The sequence below is a fragment of the Catharus ustulatus genome, chromosome 2 (genome assembly GCF_009819885.2).
Source record: "Catharus ustulatus isolate bCatUst1 chromosome 2, bCatUst1.pri.v2, whole genome shotgun sequence".
Taxonomy (NCBI): Eukaryota; Metazoa; Chordata; class Aves; order Passeriformes; family Turdidae; genus Catharus; species Catharus ustulatus.
Window position 1 is genome coordinate 247,826 of NC_046222.1, and position 19,217 is coordinate 267,042.

Genomic DNA, 19,217 nt, shown 5'->3' on the forward strand with positions numbered 1-19,217 from the left:
GGAGGTGCCAGCGGAGCTGGAAGCGGAGAAAGGACGGCTTGAGCACGTCCTGCTGCAGATGCCAGGGATCCCGACAGGATGGGCGAGCAGCACCCACCTCTCCTGCCCACGTGGAAAAAAGCACGGGTGTATTCCAGTGGGAGAGGATCAGCTCTGCCAGGGTGCCACAAGGACACTGCTGGGCTCCCTGGGATCTACAGCTGGATGAACCCCAGCCCAAACCAAGCTGCTGGGAGAGCAGCCTTGGATTAAAGTGGGTTTGTCCTGAGAGGAAGAGCAACTTGGGTCTCTGAGCTTTTCACACCAAATGATTTTGTGATTCCACAATTACTCCACACCCTCGTTCAGATGGAGTCCCCTGTCTGGGCCAAGCAGCAGTAGGATCCTAATTGTTTCCAAGCACAGCAAGAAGCAGGGGTTTCACTGTCAGAATCTGTTTTTATTCTGTTTGAACCTCGGCCTTTGCCCTGCAGTTCAAGTCCCGGTTGCTGTTAGAACAAACACTGTTATTTGTACACATTTGTTGGCATATTTCTGGTTTGTGACAATTGTTTCACAAGCAGGATTTACTCTGTTTCAAACAACAGAAGCCACAACATGACAGATGCCTGCATGTCATTCCACTCACACATTTCACACATGCAAGTCCGCGCTCCTTTGGTGCCTTCCATCGCTTTGTGACACATTCAGGTGAGGCCACAGGGGCTCAGCGGAGAGCAGAACGGCCGTGAGAGCTGCAGCCAGCCGCTGCTCTGCTGGCGAGCGGAGAACACGAAAGCACAACGATTTAAAGCGTTACTGGAGGGAAGTGTAGCGACATCGAGATTGGTTTAGAACAGTTCCGCAGCGGACCCGAGGGAAGCAGGCGCGCTCCTCGCCCGTGACCAGCTGAAGCTTTCCCGTTTGCATAGTGAGGAGCTAACTCCAGAGCAGTGCCAGGAGCGCGTGGCACTGGGGATCACCCCAGCTCCGTGCTGCACTCCCACCCTGGCACATCCTGGGGCTCCACCGTGGGCAGTTTCTGTCTCGTGTCCCCCACCACACGAGAGGGCCCAGGCTCTCCGAAACGCTTCCCCTCATGAGTGGGACGAGCTCTTTGCCAACCTTCTGCTGGACAGCCGGGAGCAGGACAGGGCTGTCGGAGGGCCCAGGCAGAGCCCTGCCCTCGGAGCATTGCTAAAGGCTTGTTTTCTAAAGTCAGTGAGAGTCTTTAAGGCTTCGATCTCCCCCTTTGCTTTCACTGAGAAAATACAAAGAAGCGCTTGTTCAAGCTACACTTCATGACTACTGTGCACTGCATGTACAATAGCATTGGAAGAGAAATACTGACAATATAGAACAACGTCATACAATCACCTGGCATGATCCCTTTTGGCACTTTTCCTTCACTTATCTCATCTCGCTGACTCCAAACACGGACCCTTCTGTACGGCTTTTCCCGGGCAGAGAGCTCCAGAGGGTCAGAAAACAACTTTCTGGGAGTCGGTGGCATCTTTGGCAGACACAGTCCTTCCGTCACGGAACCAACCCCAGCCCCTCCGGATTAGACAGCTTCGCGTTTTGGGAGGACGCTCCCACGCCCGCTGTCCCACAGCCAGCAAGGAATGCCTTCATCCCGGAGGGAAGGCAGCTGAGGGTTACAAAGGACTTTCACAGAAGTGTGAACAAATACTGGGTTCAATCTTGTGCTGCATCCACTGTTCAGCAGGAGGTGTTTTCCTTCTCAGCTGGCACGGTTTCTGGCAAAGGTGGTGTCATTCCTGACCTTTACAGGGGAGAGGCTGGGTTTTCCTGCTCTTTTGAGTGTTATTATTTACAATTTCTGTTGTTTTTTGCAAGCTTACACAAACGTTGAGTGTTAAATTAATAAACATTCATCCTGGCTTTGCACTGCCACAACCCTTCCCTGATGTGATTGTGATTCCACATCCAAAGGTCTCCTTGAACGCAGATGCCATGGCCTGTGCGTGATGCTCGGGGAATTGGGATCTCTGTTCTGGGGGCAGCCGGGAGCACGAGGGGTCCCAGGAAGCTCTTCTGGCTGGGGACAAGCTCCAGCCCAGCACTGCCTCCTACACTTCTGCCCAGCTTGGATTTGGGATCAGGAAATTAACGCACAAACCCCTAAATATTTATAAAATCTTTTCAAAAGAAGGTATTTAAGACACTGGCCTAGTGCATTGGGCTGTGAAATCTGTTTTAAGAGGGGAAAGAAAAGATACATTCAGTGTGTGAATCTATTTTTTTGTGGTGTAAGCAGCCCAGGCCCTGCTGAACACCCACAAACACCATGAGAAAAAAGGAAACTGTTTAGGGAAGTCTGTTTGGGGCTCCAGGGATGAGCTGCAGAAAAGGGGGCCTGTAAAGATAATTCTAAATCTAAATGCACCTGGGAAGTGCATGCTGTAGCTCAAAATGTTGGGAAAACCAGCACAGATTCCGAGTTAAAGCTGTGGCTCTTCCTCCTCGGCTCCAAGGGCAGATCCAGGCCATCACTACTTCTCTCTGTGCTGTTCTTCTAGGTCCAGTCAAGGCTCCAAGTCCTGAATTTCCTTCCAATTCACAGCTGGAGAGAGGAGCAGGTTTTGGTTTGGGTCTAAAGCTTCCAGCCTGCTTCAAGCAGCACCTGCAGGAGAGGGCCTGGAGTGCTGGGAAGGCACAGCAGGCCAGGTCCCACCAGCCCCAGGTACAACTTCAACCATCCAGTAGTTTGTGTGGCAAGGAGATACAGAGATAGAGATATATATTATGGAATCATTGCTATAAGATTTCTCAAAACAAAAGTGTCGATCTGTTGAAATATAGTATTTAAAATATATAAATTTTACCCAATAAAATATAAGATTTCTTTTTTTTTCTGTTTTTTTTTTTTTCTTAAATCCAGTTCAACTAGGGAAAAAGAAACTGCCAAGGTCCTTGCAGTGAAAAAGAAAACCAGTTCCTGTTTTCTTTTTGACTGTTTAAGATGGAGGGAGAAAATTGAACCGTTTTTAGACAGAGGAAATTGGGCAATGCAGTTGTCTTAGATCAGATCTGTCTACATGCACTGGCTGCCCTCCCTTCACAGGATCCACAGGGAAGTTTGTCCCTGCCCTGTGCTCATCTCAAAAACACCCTTGCCACCTGGGACACGGGGGCCAGGACTGGCAGTGTCCCAAGCCCTGCCTCAGACAAAGGTCCCATGGCCTGGAGGGTCCCTGTGAATGCTCTGCAAGGCAGCTGCCAATTCTGGGTAGGAAGGGTCCTCTTTGAGCTTTGTTACTGGAAATAATCCATGAAATTAATCCATGGAAGAGGGTTAGAAACACTCAGAGGGAGGCCTGCCCCATGTGGGCAGAGAACACACGCTGCACCAAGCCCAGGCTCTGAGCCAGCTCTGCTCCAGGCCCAGCTTCATGCCCGCTAGTTTTTAGTGCATCGCTCACCTGAGCTTTCTTAGTGGTTTGAAGCTGAAGCCAGGAAGCTGGAGCAGGGGCAGGGCAGCCCTTGGGACAGCTGGGCTCCCATCCCATCGGCTGCCTGGCCATGTCTCTTGGGATGCTCCTCTGGGACAGGCAAGGAGAGCCTCAGGTGTGCTGAGACAGCTCTTACCTGAGCAAGGGACGTGGCAGCTGCCAGGATGTACTTCCAGAAACTCCCTGGCCAGGTTTCCCTTTCTTCAACACTACAGGGAAGAACAGAAAACCCTCTGGGTTTGGAAAAGACACGGATTGGGAGAAAAGCTCCCTGGGTCCCAGTGCTCACCGAGTGGCTCCACTTGAGCTCTCTCCCCTGTCACAAGCATGAAATTACAAATGCCTATCAAGTAAAATCCTTATTTTAGGTCCTTCTTTTGGCTTTCTGCTTCAAGAAAGTGATGAATGACCTGTACTGCTGCTGCAGACAGTGAAATACATTCACTGGAAGTACTGTGGGGAGGCTCTGTTTAGGACTCCCCAGGAGAAGTATGGAGCATGGGCAAGAGGCTGACCCCACAGCCAGATGCAGCCTGAGGGAGAAAAGGGGGCAGGCAGAGAGAAGACTCTCGGACATTCCCATGAACAGAGCTTTCTCCTGGCAAGGGATGGTCCTCTCAGCCCACGCTCACAACCCTCCTAGCTGGGGATCCCAGGTGTGCCTGACTGCGTGTGGAGGCCTTGCAGTGTATTCACAGGGATGACAGACAATTCCTTCAGACCACAGGGGTTTTTTCCTCATTCTCTTTCTTTTCTTTTTTCAAATCTGAAAGGACGCTGGCTTCTCTCTGAACTGGACCTAGAAATGTCTTACCACCGAATGAAAAAACAATTGCGTGGGTGGAAGTAGGGCAAAAAATAGTTTTCCTATAAGATAATCTGATAAACCTCATGGTCCTCTAGAAAGGCAACATCGTCCAGCAGTGCTACTTGGCACCCAGAGTGCTCTTGGACCGCAGCAGATACCGATCCACGCGGACTTTCCGCCTATCCACTGTCCTGTTCTCGCTGTCGAAAATCCGCTGCAGGTGCAGGGCCAACCTCCTGTCCTCCTCCTCTTGCTGGAGCTTCTGCTCCACGTCCCGAACCTCGGGAGGCAGCCCCACCTCCCCTGCCACGTGCCTCAGTCTTTTGACGGAGCCGTTGTGCTCCAAGTGCTTTGTTTTGCAGCGTCTCTTCCGGCCCCGGCGCAGCAGCGGCGGCTGCTCCCCGATGATGTTCTCCACGGAGCTGCAGGTGCTGTTCTGCACGTTGATCAGCTCGCTGTTGTTCAGGTATTTCAGCTGCTTCTTCCCCGATGCCTTGATGGGGACTCCGAGCGTGCTGTTGTCAGGCAGCGATGCGCTCACGCCCATGAGTCTCCGGTTCAGCACTTTTGGGCCTAGGCTAAGACAGGATTTGTCCATGAACATGTTCACTTTTAGGTCAGGGACTTCAGCCACTCGTGTGTTTAGGGAGGTCACATTTGATCTCACATCTGGTTCAGCAGCAGTGTCATTGGTGGATAAGGCCTGCGAACCTCTGCTCTTCTCACTCCCTCTCCCCAGCTTCACTTCACTGACGGAAGGGAGGAAATCCAGCTCAGGGCGAGGCTCTCCTGCTGTGTCAGGTGGGAGGTGATCATCCTGCACTTGTGGCTGCTCTTTAGTGTGACTGTTGGAATTGGTGATGTCAGGAACCGCAACGTCTTCCCCAGGCTCCGAAGCCAAGGACGTAAGGGTCGCTTTAGAGAGAGTCTTTTTGATCTGACGCTCCTGAAATATCTGCTCCCATTTTTTCAGTATTCTAGGACTGGCCTCGTAGGTTGTTGGCTTCTGCAGGCTGCGGTTCAGGTTTCTGGGGGTGGATTTGATGATGAGGGGGCTCAGGACTCTGCCGTCGGGGAGCCTCTTTGGGGGCGTGCACGGGGAGCAGACGATGGGCTTGAAGTGGTTGAGCTCCTCGGAGATGCTGTCGTTGCTCTCGGGGCTGATGGAGCGCTCGGGCCTGTGCAGGGCCGACAGCGAGGACACGGCGCTGAGCAGCAGGCGCTTCTCGGCCGTCAGGTCCGGGGCGGACAGGCAGCGGTGGTTCTGCGAGGACAACAGCACCCCCAGCAGCGGCGTGGACGTGCCTGTCACGGGCAGCACCTGCAAGGCAAGGCAGCACAGCTGGGACGGGCTGGGGCTCGGGATGCTGGGCACAATCCCAGCACAAATAAATCAGAGAGGAAACAACACACACAACTGCAAATGGTCTTATGCTTAGCAATGAGAGGAAATATTTTTATCCAGCAGCTAATGTGCACAATAGCAGCCATTCCCTGATTAGTCCAAAAGAAGGTTTTTTCTACTCACTTATTTTGAGGTCAAAATAAGTTTTTGGAATACCCTGTAGTGGAACTCTAATTGGTCACATCCATAAGGCATCCTCTTAAAAAAGAAGAAAGTCCTTGGAGGGAAGGTAACTTAGGGATCTTTGCTGTGGGCTCAGTGAGGCTCCTATCAGCTCAGATGGCAGATGGCACAGGTTTCTGTTCCTCATGGGATCTCTGGATCTGAACCCTCTCCTTCTCCAGCAGGGATGAAACTGATCCCAAGAAGGAGGGGTGTCAGCACCTTGGAAGTGCCCAGGGCCAGGTTGCATGGGGCTCCTGGGATAGTGGAAGGTCTCCCTGCCTGGGGCAGGGGGTTGTGTGAGCTTTAGGTTCCCTTCCAACCCAAACCATCCTCTGATCCTGGGGAGACCAGGCCTTTGGATTTTCTATAGTATGGAAGTACCAATATACCCTGCTGTCAGGAAAACAGTGGGGTTTTTTTCTGTTTGAACAGCTTTGGAGAGAAAGGGAAAGGGAGAGAATATTATTTTCCTAAACTTCCAAAAGATTTTTCTTTTCCTGTCTGGGGATTTAGCCTTGAAAAGAAAATGAATCACAAAACAAAAGCCTGATGAGAACCCTTTCAACTTCCAATTAGCCTCCAATGCTACACAAGAACCCTGGCACCTGTCTGCTTTTCTGTTGAGTAATTCCCAACCCAGCAGGTTTTATTGGGAGCTGCTAGGAAGCGATTGGCCCCACGGCGATAACAGGGTGCCACAAAGCCCATATTTTATATCTCCAGATTACTGGTGCTGTGTAACCTCAGATAAAAGCATTTACATACAGGAACCTGTTTCCAGACGCTGCCTGTACCTTTGTTTTGGTGGCTGGGGCTGATCTCTGCCTGCTCTTGGATCTCTCCTGAATGGTGTCATTGCAGCTCCGACTCCTCTCCACCTTGGAGGTCAAATTCCTGAAAAGCAGAGGGGTGAGAACAGGAGACTGTTTGTGACCTTAGGAACAACCAGCTCAACAGCCCTGGCAGTTGCTTCCTGTGGGAGAGGCATCAGCCTTGGCAGCAGCTGGTTGGCAGAGATCCTTGCTGTGCCCTCGGGGAAAAGGGATCCAGGAATCCCAAATTTGTGGCAGAGCTCACAAGCTCCACGCTGAACACATGGAGACCTCTGCCCATGGCTCACAATGAACTGAGGTCAGTGCTAAGGAGGAGCTGGGTAAACCCTTTGCTTCTCATGTGGAAACACACCTGGCTATTGAGCTGCTCCCACTGCATCAAGCAACAGCTTTCCAGGGAAAAAGCCGTCTGGGGCTGATGCTATCCTTTGTATCTGTGCTGGAGAAGGAGCCAGCACTCTTGAGTTCATCCTACAGAATTCTGATTTGTGACTAATACCTTAAATCTACAGGCAATGATTTTCCTCCTTCATGGGATGAACATTAACTTCCTTAACTTCCAGGTAGGAAGTAATCAGACAGACACCACGTTCTACCAACGAGTCTGCTCTAAAATTCCACCAAAAATCACTTATTTTAGGATGGAACCACCATTTGAATTAGAGCATCGCAGGTCTGAAGAACATCTTTAAAGGACATTAGACAAAGTCTCAGCATCTTACCCTGAAAGGAAAGCAAAGGAGTAGGCACTGGTCTTGGAAACAAAAGCTGACCGATGCGTTTGCTTGCCCTGGAATGGTTCTTCATTCTCGGAATCCGAGAGACGTTCAGGAAACTGAAGTCAATCAAGGAAGAGTTAGCTGACATGCACAACAAAAAGAATAACTTGGAAAATAAAGCTCTTTCTTGCAGAAGTGTTAAAGACCCCCAAATCCCCCATTTCTGATTATACTGAGAGGACATAAAACATAAACACAACAGTACAAATAAATTGATAGTACAATAAATAGTACAAATATAAGCACACAGCTCCTAAATATAGCTGTCAGTCATCAAAGAAAGGTAATTTATTGATCAGGAAAATGTGGGGAAATTCTACAATACAGGTTGCTACAGGATGTTGGTTACTCAGCCCCCATGGGACAGCCTATCAAATGGAAATTTTAAGAGCATTTCCTGCAGAGCCTCCCAAATGAAATGGGAAATAAGCAGAAGTCAGCATGAAGAATGTGTTGAACTTCAGTCGTACAACTTCACTGCAGAGGATTCACAGAGAAATGTTCATGGAAATGTTCATGGAAATGCACAGAAGGCTGAACACCAAGGATATCCCCAAAGCTGAGGGGATTTGCCGTGTTAGGCAGAGTCACATAGGGGAGGACAAAAAGGGGGACAGAACCTCTAGAAGAACATCTGCAATCATAACAGACCTTAGAATACAGTTCTTGTTAACAAGGATCTTTATAGCCAGCTCATATCCTTCATGAACTGTTAAAACTCAATCAAGAAATCCTGGAAAACCAAAGAATGAAAATTTTGGTATGTGGGCAGGAAGGAGAAGCACGAGGAGCTTACTTACACAGTCTTGGTTCCCTTTCAGCACTACAGATTCATCTTTTTTCTGCTGTTCTTCCATTTTTCTTTTCCCTATGTCCATGTCATCTAGAATGAACTTGTGAATCAGATCCTCAGATGCCTTTTCTTCTTGTAGTTTCTCTTCCCTCAGCTGGAAATAATGACAAAAGAGGTAGAGTAGTCATAATTTTAAGTCCTACACTTACAGATTGGCAAGACCAAGAGTTTGGTCACATCATTTGATTTTGTTCCTTCATTTCTCTACTCCAGGGTAGAGCCACTGCATCCCTCTCACAATAATGTGAAGATTGGTTTGCCTCTATACCACGTTTGTGTTTTATACACAAGTATCATGGATTTTATCTTCTTTGCAAAACAGCAAAGGCACCACGAGGCCCAGGGCTGGACAAAGCCTTCTCTGCCACTGTATTTTCCAAAATAGAGGGACAAAAGCTTTTCTCTACTTGTAGGCAGAGAAAATAAAAATGTTCCAAACTAGTTTCAAGCAAGCTGTGATATTTCAGTTCTAGCCTTCCAAAGACCTGGCACGCAGCACACACAATTTGGCAGACATATACGCAGCAGCATCTAAAATAAAAGGTGAGATGCAGCAATTCCCACGTTGAAAGAGGTGAAATCCCTTTGTTTCACCGCTGTGTTGGGATGGAGAGGATCCAGAGCCCACCCTGCCCCTGAGAGCTGACTCCAGGCTCAAAGCTTGAATTCAGTTTCCAAAACAGAGAAGTGCAAGGGAATGCCAGGATCTGGGACACAAGGTACATGGACTCTGACTCTGTTGCACTATTTTGCCCCTCTGCTCCTCCTTTCCACTACCTTTTCCTGATGAACACACTTCAGAGAGCACCACCTGATTGTCCCTGCCCAGGGTAGCCAGCTCCCTTCTCCCTCCATCACCCAGCCATTCTCCCAGCTTGTGCCTTGCCTCTTCCTCAACTCAGAGCCAGGAATAGTCTACATGGATCTCCTTCCTCCATCCACCCTCCATGCAGAAGTTATCTGGACCTTTGATTGACACATCCTCATCCAGCTCATGAACCACAGCACTAGGAATTCACATCCCTGGGTTTTTCCTCATATTTGGGCATAGGTATCTCAGGTGCTTCAGAACCTCCCTAACTCAAAAAGGCACTCCTCATTCTGCCAAAAATATCTAGTGTTTTTCTTCCCTGCTGGAGGAGGGGAGAACCCCACAAGTATGGACATAAGGATGACAAAGAAAAGAGTTCAGAAGGCATTACAGGAAAAGCACATTGTGATTTTCAAATTGGGAAGGACCCAAATCCTACTGAATCCAAGCCCCCACAGATAAGGAAGAGAGAAACAAGGAAGAAAACATGGAGGACAACAATGAGGAAACAAGGCAGAAACCAGGAAAAACTCCACTGTTTAGCTGATAGTGGGTGTTCAGCAAATATTTTCAAAGACTGGTTTGACTCCTTGCTTAGAGGTGTTTTAAGATGTATCTTTAAATTCCTCATCTATTAATAATCTCAAGAATAACTACAACAGTGTCTGACTAACATAGATTGTGACCACATGACGCAGACATGATGAATAGTCTGCTCTAAGTCAACAGTACTGCTGCCTTTTCTGAAAAACAAATTCACATCAAGGTTTATCATAAAGTGTTTTTGTAGGTTTTTTTCTGGCTGAAATACTACCCAGCACTCATGTCCCTCCTGAATTTCTCACGTGGAAGAAAGTTATATGGAAAAATTCACTTTTCTGGCTGAATTATAAAATCAAAAGACACAAGAACATATAACAACACACAGGAATATTTAAGGATTTTTGGGAAATCTGTGGTACAATTAGTGTGAGGTGACAACACAAGCTTTGCTGACAGGGAAGTCCATAAGGCAACAACAGGATCCTAATCCTAATTAATAGGATACAAAAAATAATTTAGATCCAGATTTAAGCTTGCAAACGAAATCAAACTCTAATGATAAAATCTGTACTGATTACAAAAATAAATAATTTGAAGTAGCCTTAATGCAAATTGTCTCCCAGCCAATTTCCCTCCAGACATGGCAATGCTGTGCTGGGACAGGAGAACAAGAAACTGAAACGTGCACCCTGGGAGAAGAACCCCATGTTATCTGAGTAGCATCTCTGAAATACTGGATGCAGGACCAGCAGCTGCTGTGAACAGCACAGTGAGCAGAAAATGCGTTTGAGTCCTTTTGGACACTGCAGCTGCAGGGGGAAAGGAATGCTGTACAAGCAATGGATAAATGTTCCCTCAAGAAACGCCCATTCCAGAACCATCACTCTGACAATAACATTTATTGCCCAAAGTTTGGCAAACTCACGTTTGGTATCTTCTCTTCCCTCCACAAAGTGTCCAGGCTGCTGCCTCCCGGAGCCTGCTCCGTCTGCCCTGGCTCTGGGAAGCTGCATGTCAGCACATGCCTCAGGTAGGAGTTTCCCTCCCACTGTGTGTGCTTACAAGCAACAGACTTGCTTGTGATAGAAAGACAGCTGGACAGGATGAGTTGGGGTTTTAGTACACAGAAATGACAGCCTCCTCTGGAAAAACATAAAATGCAAGAGATCCAAGGGCACAAAAGAGGAAAACACGGCCTCATTATCCTGCACAGACAGCAAATATCCATCTAATTCCGAAAGCCAGTTGAGAAAATTAAGCTATGAGATAATCCATGTCAAATAAAATCTCTTCAGTACCTAATTATGGCACCACTTTGTTTCCAACTGCAAAAAGCAGGGAAGCGGGTCAAGAGGTCAGATGTATAAACCAGCTCACATCTGGGAGATGGAAAAAGGTTTGGAAATGCTCCTCTCCCTTCCTCAGTGGGGAGGCCCAGGTTATCCCCACTGCACAGGGTGAAACCCTGTCTCTTGAGACATGGAAGGAAACCCACCCATATACAAACTTAGATCCCAAACCGGAGCTCCTGTCTCCTCCTGCCTCACTCAGAATTTCAGAGATGCCAACAAACTCTTGATAGGTAGCAACAGTCACGATTTTGCTTCCCTACAGCTTCCTGACAGGAGGGTAAAGCCAAACGAGAGTCAGTCTCTCATCCCAGGTAACAAGTGACAGCACAAGAAGTAACAGCATCAAGTTGCACCAGGGGAAGTTTAGGTTGGATATCAGGGTAAATTTATTCCTTGAAAGGGTAGCCAGTCATTGGCACGGCTCCCCAGGGCAGTGATGGAGTCCCCGTTCCTGGAGGGATTTAAAAGCCATGTGGATGTGGCATGGAGGGACATGGCATAGTGGGGGCTTGGCAGTGCTGGGGGAACAGCTGGGCTCCACCTCAGAGGGCTTTTCCCATCTAAGTGATTCTATTCTGATTCCATGAATAAGGAAGCAGTGTGACTGCATCATCAGCTGTCATTTTTGCCAGCAAAATTTCAGTGCCATTTCCTCTAGGATGACGATTCACAGAATCTCCTCCCACACGGCTCTTTCAGCTGAGCTTCACAAAAAGCAAGCTTAAGGTGGCAGGGGGAAGAAACCCATCTCCCATCTGGCAGGGAGCAAGAAGGGGAAGGCAGCAGGCTGAACAAGGACAGGACAAAAACAGGCCCAAATGCCAGAAACGTGGTGAAGTATGTCCCTGAGACTGGAAGGGAAGGGAGAAGTGTTTGCACTGGGCTGCACATGGCAGTTTTTTGCTGAAGTCAAACTGTAGATGTAAAAAGGTTTTAGCTGCAGCCTGACCATGCTGCAGATGTGCTTCCTTAAACTGGATAGAGAATTGTTGCTGAAAATGCCACAAGTGCCATGACTTTGCACACAAAGTGTCTCTGCCCTGCTGGCAAGGCACCTCAGCTGGAGAAGAGTTTGCAATTCCTATGACAAGCTAATGAAATAGTCAGCCAAAGCTATCACAGTAACCTGCAGTGACACTGCCCATCAGTAAAAATAAGCAGAAAGCTCTAGTTTGAATATTTGGTTTTTTTTGAGGAGAAGGATATTTGAGGAGAAGGAGGTGCCTTATGCTGCAAAAGCCTTTATGGAATTATATCCACAACCAAACAGTCCAGCAACAACCAACAGTACCTTCCAAAGAAGGTACATTTCCATGTCCTGGAAGGCAGACTAAGACAGCAGAATTTGGCTTCTACATGTTCAGTTGCAGCCATTTCCTGAACTGGATGAACAGTATAAAGAGAATAAATGACCTTTGTTACAAAACAGGAAAAAAGAGCCCTTCAGGTTTCCCTGCAGGTAGGATGGCATTCCTGCAGGAAATCCAAGTTATTCTGGAAGAAAAAACACCATTACCCAAAGCACTGACCTTCCTTAGCTGGCTTTCATATTCTTCTCGGAGTTCTCCCGCTTTGCTTAATTTAATGGGTGCTCTGAATATAAAATCTGGAAAGAAAAGGGGAAAAAAAAGAAATCCTTTTTAGTGCAGGATAACTGGTGTTGGCCATCATTTCCCAAAAAGGGTGAGATCTCCACAGGCTGCACAAGAGCTTCTGCAGCGCTTTTTTCAAGCCCAGATGTTTATATTCTGCCACTGCTATCACAGCTCTGTTTAACACACAGAAACATCGGGAGGAGGATGGCCAAGCAATCCCACTCTGCACTTCCCGAGCTTCCTCTGAGATTCTCAAGAGTCCTTGACAAGCAGTTAAGCAATCAGGGAGCACTGGGAGGACATAAACACAGGGTGAAGTAACAGCCCGGAGATGTCACCGGGAATGTGAGCCCCAGGAATAGAGCCAGGATTTAGGTGCTGCTGCAGCCAGACATCCCGAAGACCTGGAGCAAGCACTGCCCCTCTCCCGCTTGCAGGCACTCCCCACTCCAGTGTCTGAGCCCAGCGGGCAGCATGTTCTGTCCGGCAGAAATTCCCTGTCCTGCTCCCACTTCCTCCCTTTCCCCTCGGGAATTCAGAAACCAAAAGCACACTGGCACAGGGTTATAGCTGAACTTCCATCCCTGGAGTCTGCTATTCCCAAAGGAGTCCCTCGGTTTTAGCAGCCTCAAAGCTCCCTCCCACTTCTGTGCAGTGCAAGTCTGGGCAAGTTGCACTTCAGTTGGAGGAGCCTGGAGGGAAAAGGGAAGAACCAGAACAAAACAATAACCCCTGGACAACCATCCTGGCTCAATCCATCTCAGTATTCCAGGCAGGGTGCAGCACAGTTCATCATCCCAACGTGCTGTGGTCAGGATGGGACAGGCTCGAGCAAGGAGCAAACATCAGGGGTGCCTCCTTTTCCCACCCTGCTAAAATGAAAGGATGTAAACCAGCAGCTCCACCACATGTTTTCAGAGAATTCCAAGATTATTTAGGCTGGTAAAGACATCTGAGACCACTGAGTCCAATCTGTGACCAATCCCACCTTGTCACCCAGCCCAGGGCACTGAGTGCCCCATCCAGATATTCCTTGGACACCTCCAGGGATGGGGACAGCACCAGGGATGGGCAGCCCCAGCCAACGCCTGACCACCCTTCCAGTGAAGAAATCCCTCCTGCTTCCCAAAGGGAACCTCCCCTGGCACACCTGGAGGCTGTTCCCTGGGAGCAGAGCCCAAATCCCCTGGCTGTCCCCTCCGGTCAGGGAATTGTCAGGGCAGGACGACCTCCTGGGTTTCTCCTCACAGAACTTCCCTCCTGTAGGAAGTGTTCCCTTTAGGCTCAGAGTGAAAGGTACAGCAGGGTGGGTGAATCAAACACCCAGTGACCAGGTGCTGACTGTTTTGCTGGGCATCCTCTGGCTCACAGCCACATTTCCCTCGTCCCTGTGGATGGGCCACAGCCCCGGAGCCAAACACGGCATTTACAGCCTGGTGAAATCCCATCACCACCTGTCCTGCTTTCCCCTGGATTCCCTTTCAGAGCTCTAGGGAGCCATCCATGCCTCTGGAGCTCTGAACAGGCAATGCTGCCAACGCCAGAGCTGCACAAATTGCAGAGCATTTCCTTAATATTCGCTCAGAGGGAGAAAAATCATCTCATGCAAGCAAACATGAAGCATTTAGATTGTAAGGCCTTTTTTCTCATAAAAGAGCTGCTATTTCCTCTTAACCCACATGCCTGCATGAGCCAGGCTTGTTTTTAAAGGAAAACATCCCAAGTGTCCCCACACATGTGATAAAAATCCCAAGCAATGTGGATGCTGGGGAGGTCAGGCTGCATTCCCTGCTCCTTGCGCCCGCAACCGGCCACGCTGGAATCCTTCCACTGGCTTCCAAAATGTTTTTTCAATCGTGTCCTTGAGCGGTTCCAGTGCTTTGTGAACTTTATCAAGCTGAATTTCCACGGAGACGGTCCCAAGAGCAGCAGCGCTCTGTAACTCGCCTGCAGCAAACTTCAATTACTTCTCAATGTTTAAGGCTTGTCTCCGGAGCTGAAAAGGTGGAGCTCTCCCCTCCAGGGCACGGGCTAACCCAAGGGAAACACGCACCAGCAAAGATGAGCCACGTCAACTCTCTCATTCCTCACTTGGGTTCAGCAAGCCGGAAGAAATTTTAAATAATAATAACATTTATGTGTAAGCTGTAGTGGTTGAGCTAAAGGGGTCCAACAGCAGATGGAGGCAACTTTATCAACAGCATCTTTATGTACCCATTTGTGTATTTTACAGATGGGTCAAAAAGAGATGAGACCCCCAATTTCCAACTCTGTATAGAAGAGATGAAAACAAAAAAAAGTATGTTTATCTTTATTTCACAGAACTCCAGAAGGAGTCAGGCTGGAAGGGACTGCTGTGGGCCACCTGGGCCCTGCTCTGACACTCCCTGCAAGGTGACCAGAGCATCAAGTCTTTCTCTGGCTCACCTCCCTGTGCCAATTCTGGATGTTCAGGTCCAGCACAAGGCTGCTCAGCCAGTTCAGTGTGTGCCACAGCCTAGGACAACAACAAAGCAGGCAAAACCGTGGGAGAAAAGGCTTTTTGCTGGATTTTGCAGCAAACCCCTTCCTCTCCAGTGATCTGTGTGTGAACAGAACTGGTTTCTGAATGAAGCTGACTCCGACGGGCTGCTGGGAGGGTGCAGCTGGGATGCTCCTTCCATGCCTGGTGAGGGCACTGCAACAGTCACAGTGGCAGGATCAAACCTGGCATCCTGCTTTTTTATGCTGGCAGACCAGAGTTGCATCCTATTGTGCTCAGTCTTGGAAAAAACAACTGATTTCTGCACTATTTGAGAGGACAAAAGATTTTCTAATTGTTTAACACTGGTTTTCTTTATAAGAGGCATCTGACTTGCAGCCTCAATCCCCCTGAATGAGTCCATCCTTTCCACACCAGCTCGGAATGCCTCACACACCATCTCTGTGGAGCCGCGCTCCCGACCAGCACATTTTACATTTACTGGCAAAGGATTCAGAAACCTCCATCTGGTGAATTCAGCAAGATGGGCTGACTGAAAGTGAAGCTGAACTCGATTCAGAACCCTCTGGCTCCCGGTCTGTCGTCCAGAGGCTCCTGGGTTTTGCCAAACCGATGCCATCAGGCAAGTCCCAGCTCTGCCAGCAGCAGCAGTGAATCCCCCTCGCCCCCAGCTTCCATGGAAACTTTCAGCAGGCTTTGCAGCTTCCCTCTCCCTTGAGGTTTTCACTACTTTTCCTTTTAACTCCTGGCAGTTAACACTTGCAGCTGAAGATGAAATCTTAAATGTTTTCAAAACATAAAACAAGAAGTTAGGAATTTCCTGACCCTAGCACAGGTGTAACCACTACTCAACCGGAAAATTGTATTCCAAGAGTTAATGATCCACTGCCATACCTCTCACACTGACCACTGGGGCTAGCTCTGGGTCTGGCCATTAATGGCTTGAATGGCAGATTAAAAATAATTTAACATTGTGGAGTGCTGGAGAGAGGGCAGTGAGGAAAGAGATGGAGGTGGAAGCCCTCTGACAGCCTCACGGCACAGTCCCTACCCCAGAGAGACACCCTGTCCCACCTTCCTAGGAAATCACAAATTTAACCCATCCCACCAGCAACACAAGGAGGAGAAAAGAGACGGTGTCAGGTTTAGTCACTCTGATGTGGGGAGCAAATCACCGCTGTTCCTGAGACAGGGCAAGGCTTCTTTGGGATTGCCACTTCCCAACTTGTAGCACTGCGGTCTTCAGACAAAAACAACAACTAGTGACAGGCTACAGAACAACAGAAATGACAGGAACTGAGGGAATCATCAGGAAATGCTCAACAACGAGACTGGTTTGGTCCAGCGGGGAAAGGGGAAAGCCACTGCCAAAAAAAGCCTGGGAGGAAGGAGGGGGAAGGCATTTTACAAGTCTGGTAAAAATACGCCACCCCTCTTACGAGCATCAGTTATTGACTGTTGTGCACTGCTACTGGGCAGAGCAGAAACAAAAGAAATCTGATTTCTGAATGCACTTATTTTCTCACAAATCAGGCCGAGCACCTCGCTGCAAACATATTCTGTTCCTTCTCCTTGGCCAACTGGATCCTCAAACACACACCCGCAGTCTCCAGGCCTCCCATCTGCTGCTCCTCTCTGCCTTCCAAGAACTGCACCAAGCAACTGTTCTAACACAAGAAACCTCACTTAGCAAAGCAAGACTTTGACTTTGCACCTATTTGGACACCTAGTGCAGAATCAAGCCCACTATTATGGAAGAATCCCGCAGGGAATCATAAAAACTGGGACAGGAAACCACGATTAATTAGCTGGCTTAAGCTAGAATAATCAAGGCATGTCAAGTGGTCACACAGAGTAGTTTCAAAGACTCTGCACGTTTTAAGTGATTTAATTAAATACCTGAGCCACAGCTTCTCTGAGCAGCCTCTGCCAGGGCCTTAGCATCTTTACAGGGAAGAAGTTCATCCCAATATCCCATCTAAACCTGCCTTCTGCCCCCTTGGTCCCACACACACCCTGCACAACCCAGGACAAGCAGAGAACTAAAATTAATTCTATTTAAAAAGCCCAGCTAAGACACTGCACAAGCACTCCTGCAGCATGGCTGGGCACTCTGATCCACGCTCAGCTGGACCACGCCGAGTCCATTTAAGCATGACTGACAGTAGAGACTGACTCGGGAATTCCCACCGTGCCTCCTCCAGGGAAACGCTCCCAGCGCTCCAGCTCAGCTCCCTCTGGACAGCCCCTCTGCTCATGGATTCAGCAAACCCTTCCGTGTGAAGGCTTCCTAAATCTCTTCCAGGTTAGTGGGGTTGGTTCAAACCACCAATTCAAGCTGTTGAAGCGCATCCTGCCAATTCTTCCCGCAGCCAATTAGAGGGTGCTGACACAAGCATGAACCGGGAGACCAGAAACACGCTGGGAAAGGAACGGGCTGGGCTCAAAGGATGTTTATCTGCAGCCTAAGTCCTTGTTTGCTCTACAGGGCTCCCCTCAGCACTGCTGTGCTGCTCAAGTGGGCACTGCTGCAACATCTCCCCAACCAACAGATCCCAGAGCATCCCGAGTTCTGACAGCAGCAAGGTGGGCACCTCCAGCAGCTCCCACCGGGAACGAGCAGCGCCACCGTCTCAGACCAGGATTTATTTTGAAGGGAACACGGGGAGCCGTTTTCTAGGAGTTGAGGAAGGCAACTAGCTCTGGAGCAGGGAGGAAACTTGTAACAAAAAGCCATGAACACAGGTATGAAGGACTTCATGTCATCAAGGGACCAGGACTGCCCATGGTGCAAAACCCTTCCTGTCCTGATGCAGCACAAACCTGCCCAGCTCCTGGCAGCACTGCTGGAACCGTTCACTTTCGGGGCACAAAACCACCTGAGGAACAGGGGAAACATCCCCCAGCCAGGCATCCCCTCCAGGGGATCATGCTATCCATCCCCTCCAGGGGATCATGCTATCCATCCCCTCCAGCTCCCGACAACACAGAGCGGGGAGGCTCAGCCCCACTGCCCCTCCCCGCTCAGGCTGAGCCCCCGAAGTCATTACATATCCCAAGCTGAGCCCCCCGAACTCATCACACATCCCAAACTGAGCCCCCGAACTCATCACACATCCCTGGGGCTGAGCCCTCGAACTCATCACACATCCCTGGGGCTGAGCCCCCCGAACTCATCACACATCCCAAACTGAGCCCCCGAACTCATCACACATCCCCTGGGGCTGAGCCCTCGAACTCATCACACATCCCAAACTGAGCCCCCGAACTCATCACACATCCCTGGGGCTGAGCCCCCCGAACTCATCACACATCCCCTGGGGCTGAGCCCATGAACTCATCACACATCCCCTGGGGCTGAGCCCCTGAACTCATCACACATCCCAAACTGAGCCCCCCGAACTCATCACACATCCCTGGGGCTGAGCTCCCCAAACTCATCGCACATCCCAAACTGAGTCCCCCGAACTCATCACACATCCCAAGCTGAGCCTCCCGAACTCATAGCCCATCCCAAGATGAGCCCCCCGAACTCATGGCACATCCCAAACCCGAACTCATGGCACATCCCAAATCCCGAACTCATCACACATCCCAAACCCCGAACTCATGGCACATCCCAAACCCGAACTCATCACACATCCCAAACCCGAACTCATGGCACATCCCAAATCCCGAACTCGCCCCCCCGTGGCCCCGCCCCGGCCCCGCCCCGCCCGCGCCCCCCCCGCCCCTCCCGCCCGGGATGGGGGGGCCGCAGGTGCCGCCGCCGCCGCCGCCGCAGCCGCACCTTGGTCCGGCGGCCGCTGCTCCCCGGCTGCTGCTCCGGCGGCCGCGGTGGCCGCGGGCTCGGCCTGGTGCCGCCGGGCCCGTGTGGAGAGGCGGCTGCGGCACAGCGGGCAGCAGAGGCCCGGGCCCTGCGGGCAGCGCTGGAAGCAGGAGAGGCAGAGCGAGTGGCGGCAGGGCGGCGTCACCGCCTCCACCAGCGCCTGCCGGCACACCGGGCACTCGGCCACCGACAGCACCACCGCGTCCTGCTCCTCGGCCGCGGGCCGGCCCCGCCGCCGCCGCCCCCGCACCGCGGCCCGGCCGCCGGCACCCGCCGCCGCCGCCGCCATCTTCCCACACTTGGAGGG

General features: G+C 50.1%; 1 protein-coding gene across 1 annotated transcript; it reads right to left on the bottom strand.

Moving 5' to 3' along the window:
• Window positions 1-2,882: 2,882 nt before the first annotated feature.
• On the bottom strand, window positions 2,883-19,199 carry RNF169 (ring finger protein 169). The gene is made up of 6 exons (XM_033085894.2): window positions 18,872-19,199; window positions 12,534-12,610; window positions 8,246-8,392; window positions 7,389-7,501; window positions 6,628-6,727; window positions 2,883-5,584 (listed from the first exon to the last, which is right to left on the bottom strand). The coding sequence occupies exons 1-6, from the start codon at window positions 19,197-19,199 to the stop codon at window positions 4,382-4,384; spliced, it is 1,968 nt and encodes a 655-aa protein (XP_032941785.2). The 3' UTR covers window positions 2,883-4,381.
• Between the last annotated feature and the right edge of the window lie 18 nt (window positions 19,200-19,217).

Bases quoted from the DNA above. Each gene is read 5' to 3' on its own strand.
- RNF169 (XM_033085894.2), bottom strand. From the start codon at position 19,199: ATGGCGGCGGCGGCGGCGGGTGCCGGCGGCCGGGCCGCGGTGCGGGGG. The intron at 6,728-7,388 runs GTAAGATGCTGA...TCTGCTTTTCAG, and splicing joins TCCTTTGCTTTCCTTTCAGG to GAATTTGACCTCCAAGGTGG. The intron at 5,585-6,627 runs GTACAGGCAGCG...CTTGCCTTGCAG, and splicing joins CCCCAGCCACCAAAACAAAG to GTGCTGCCCGTGACAGGCAC.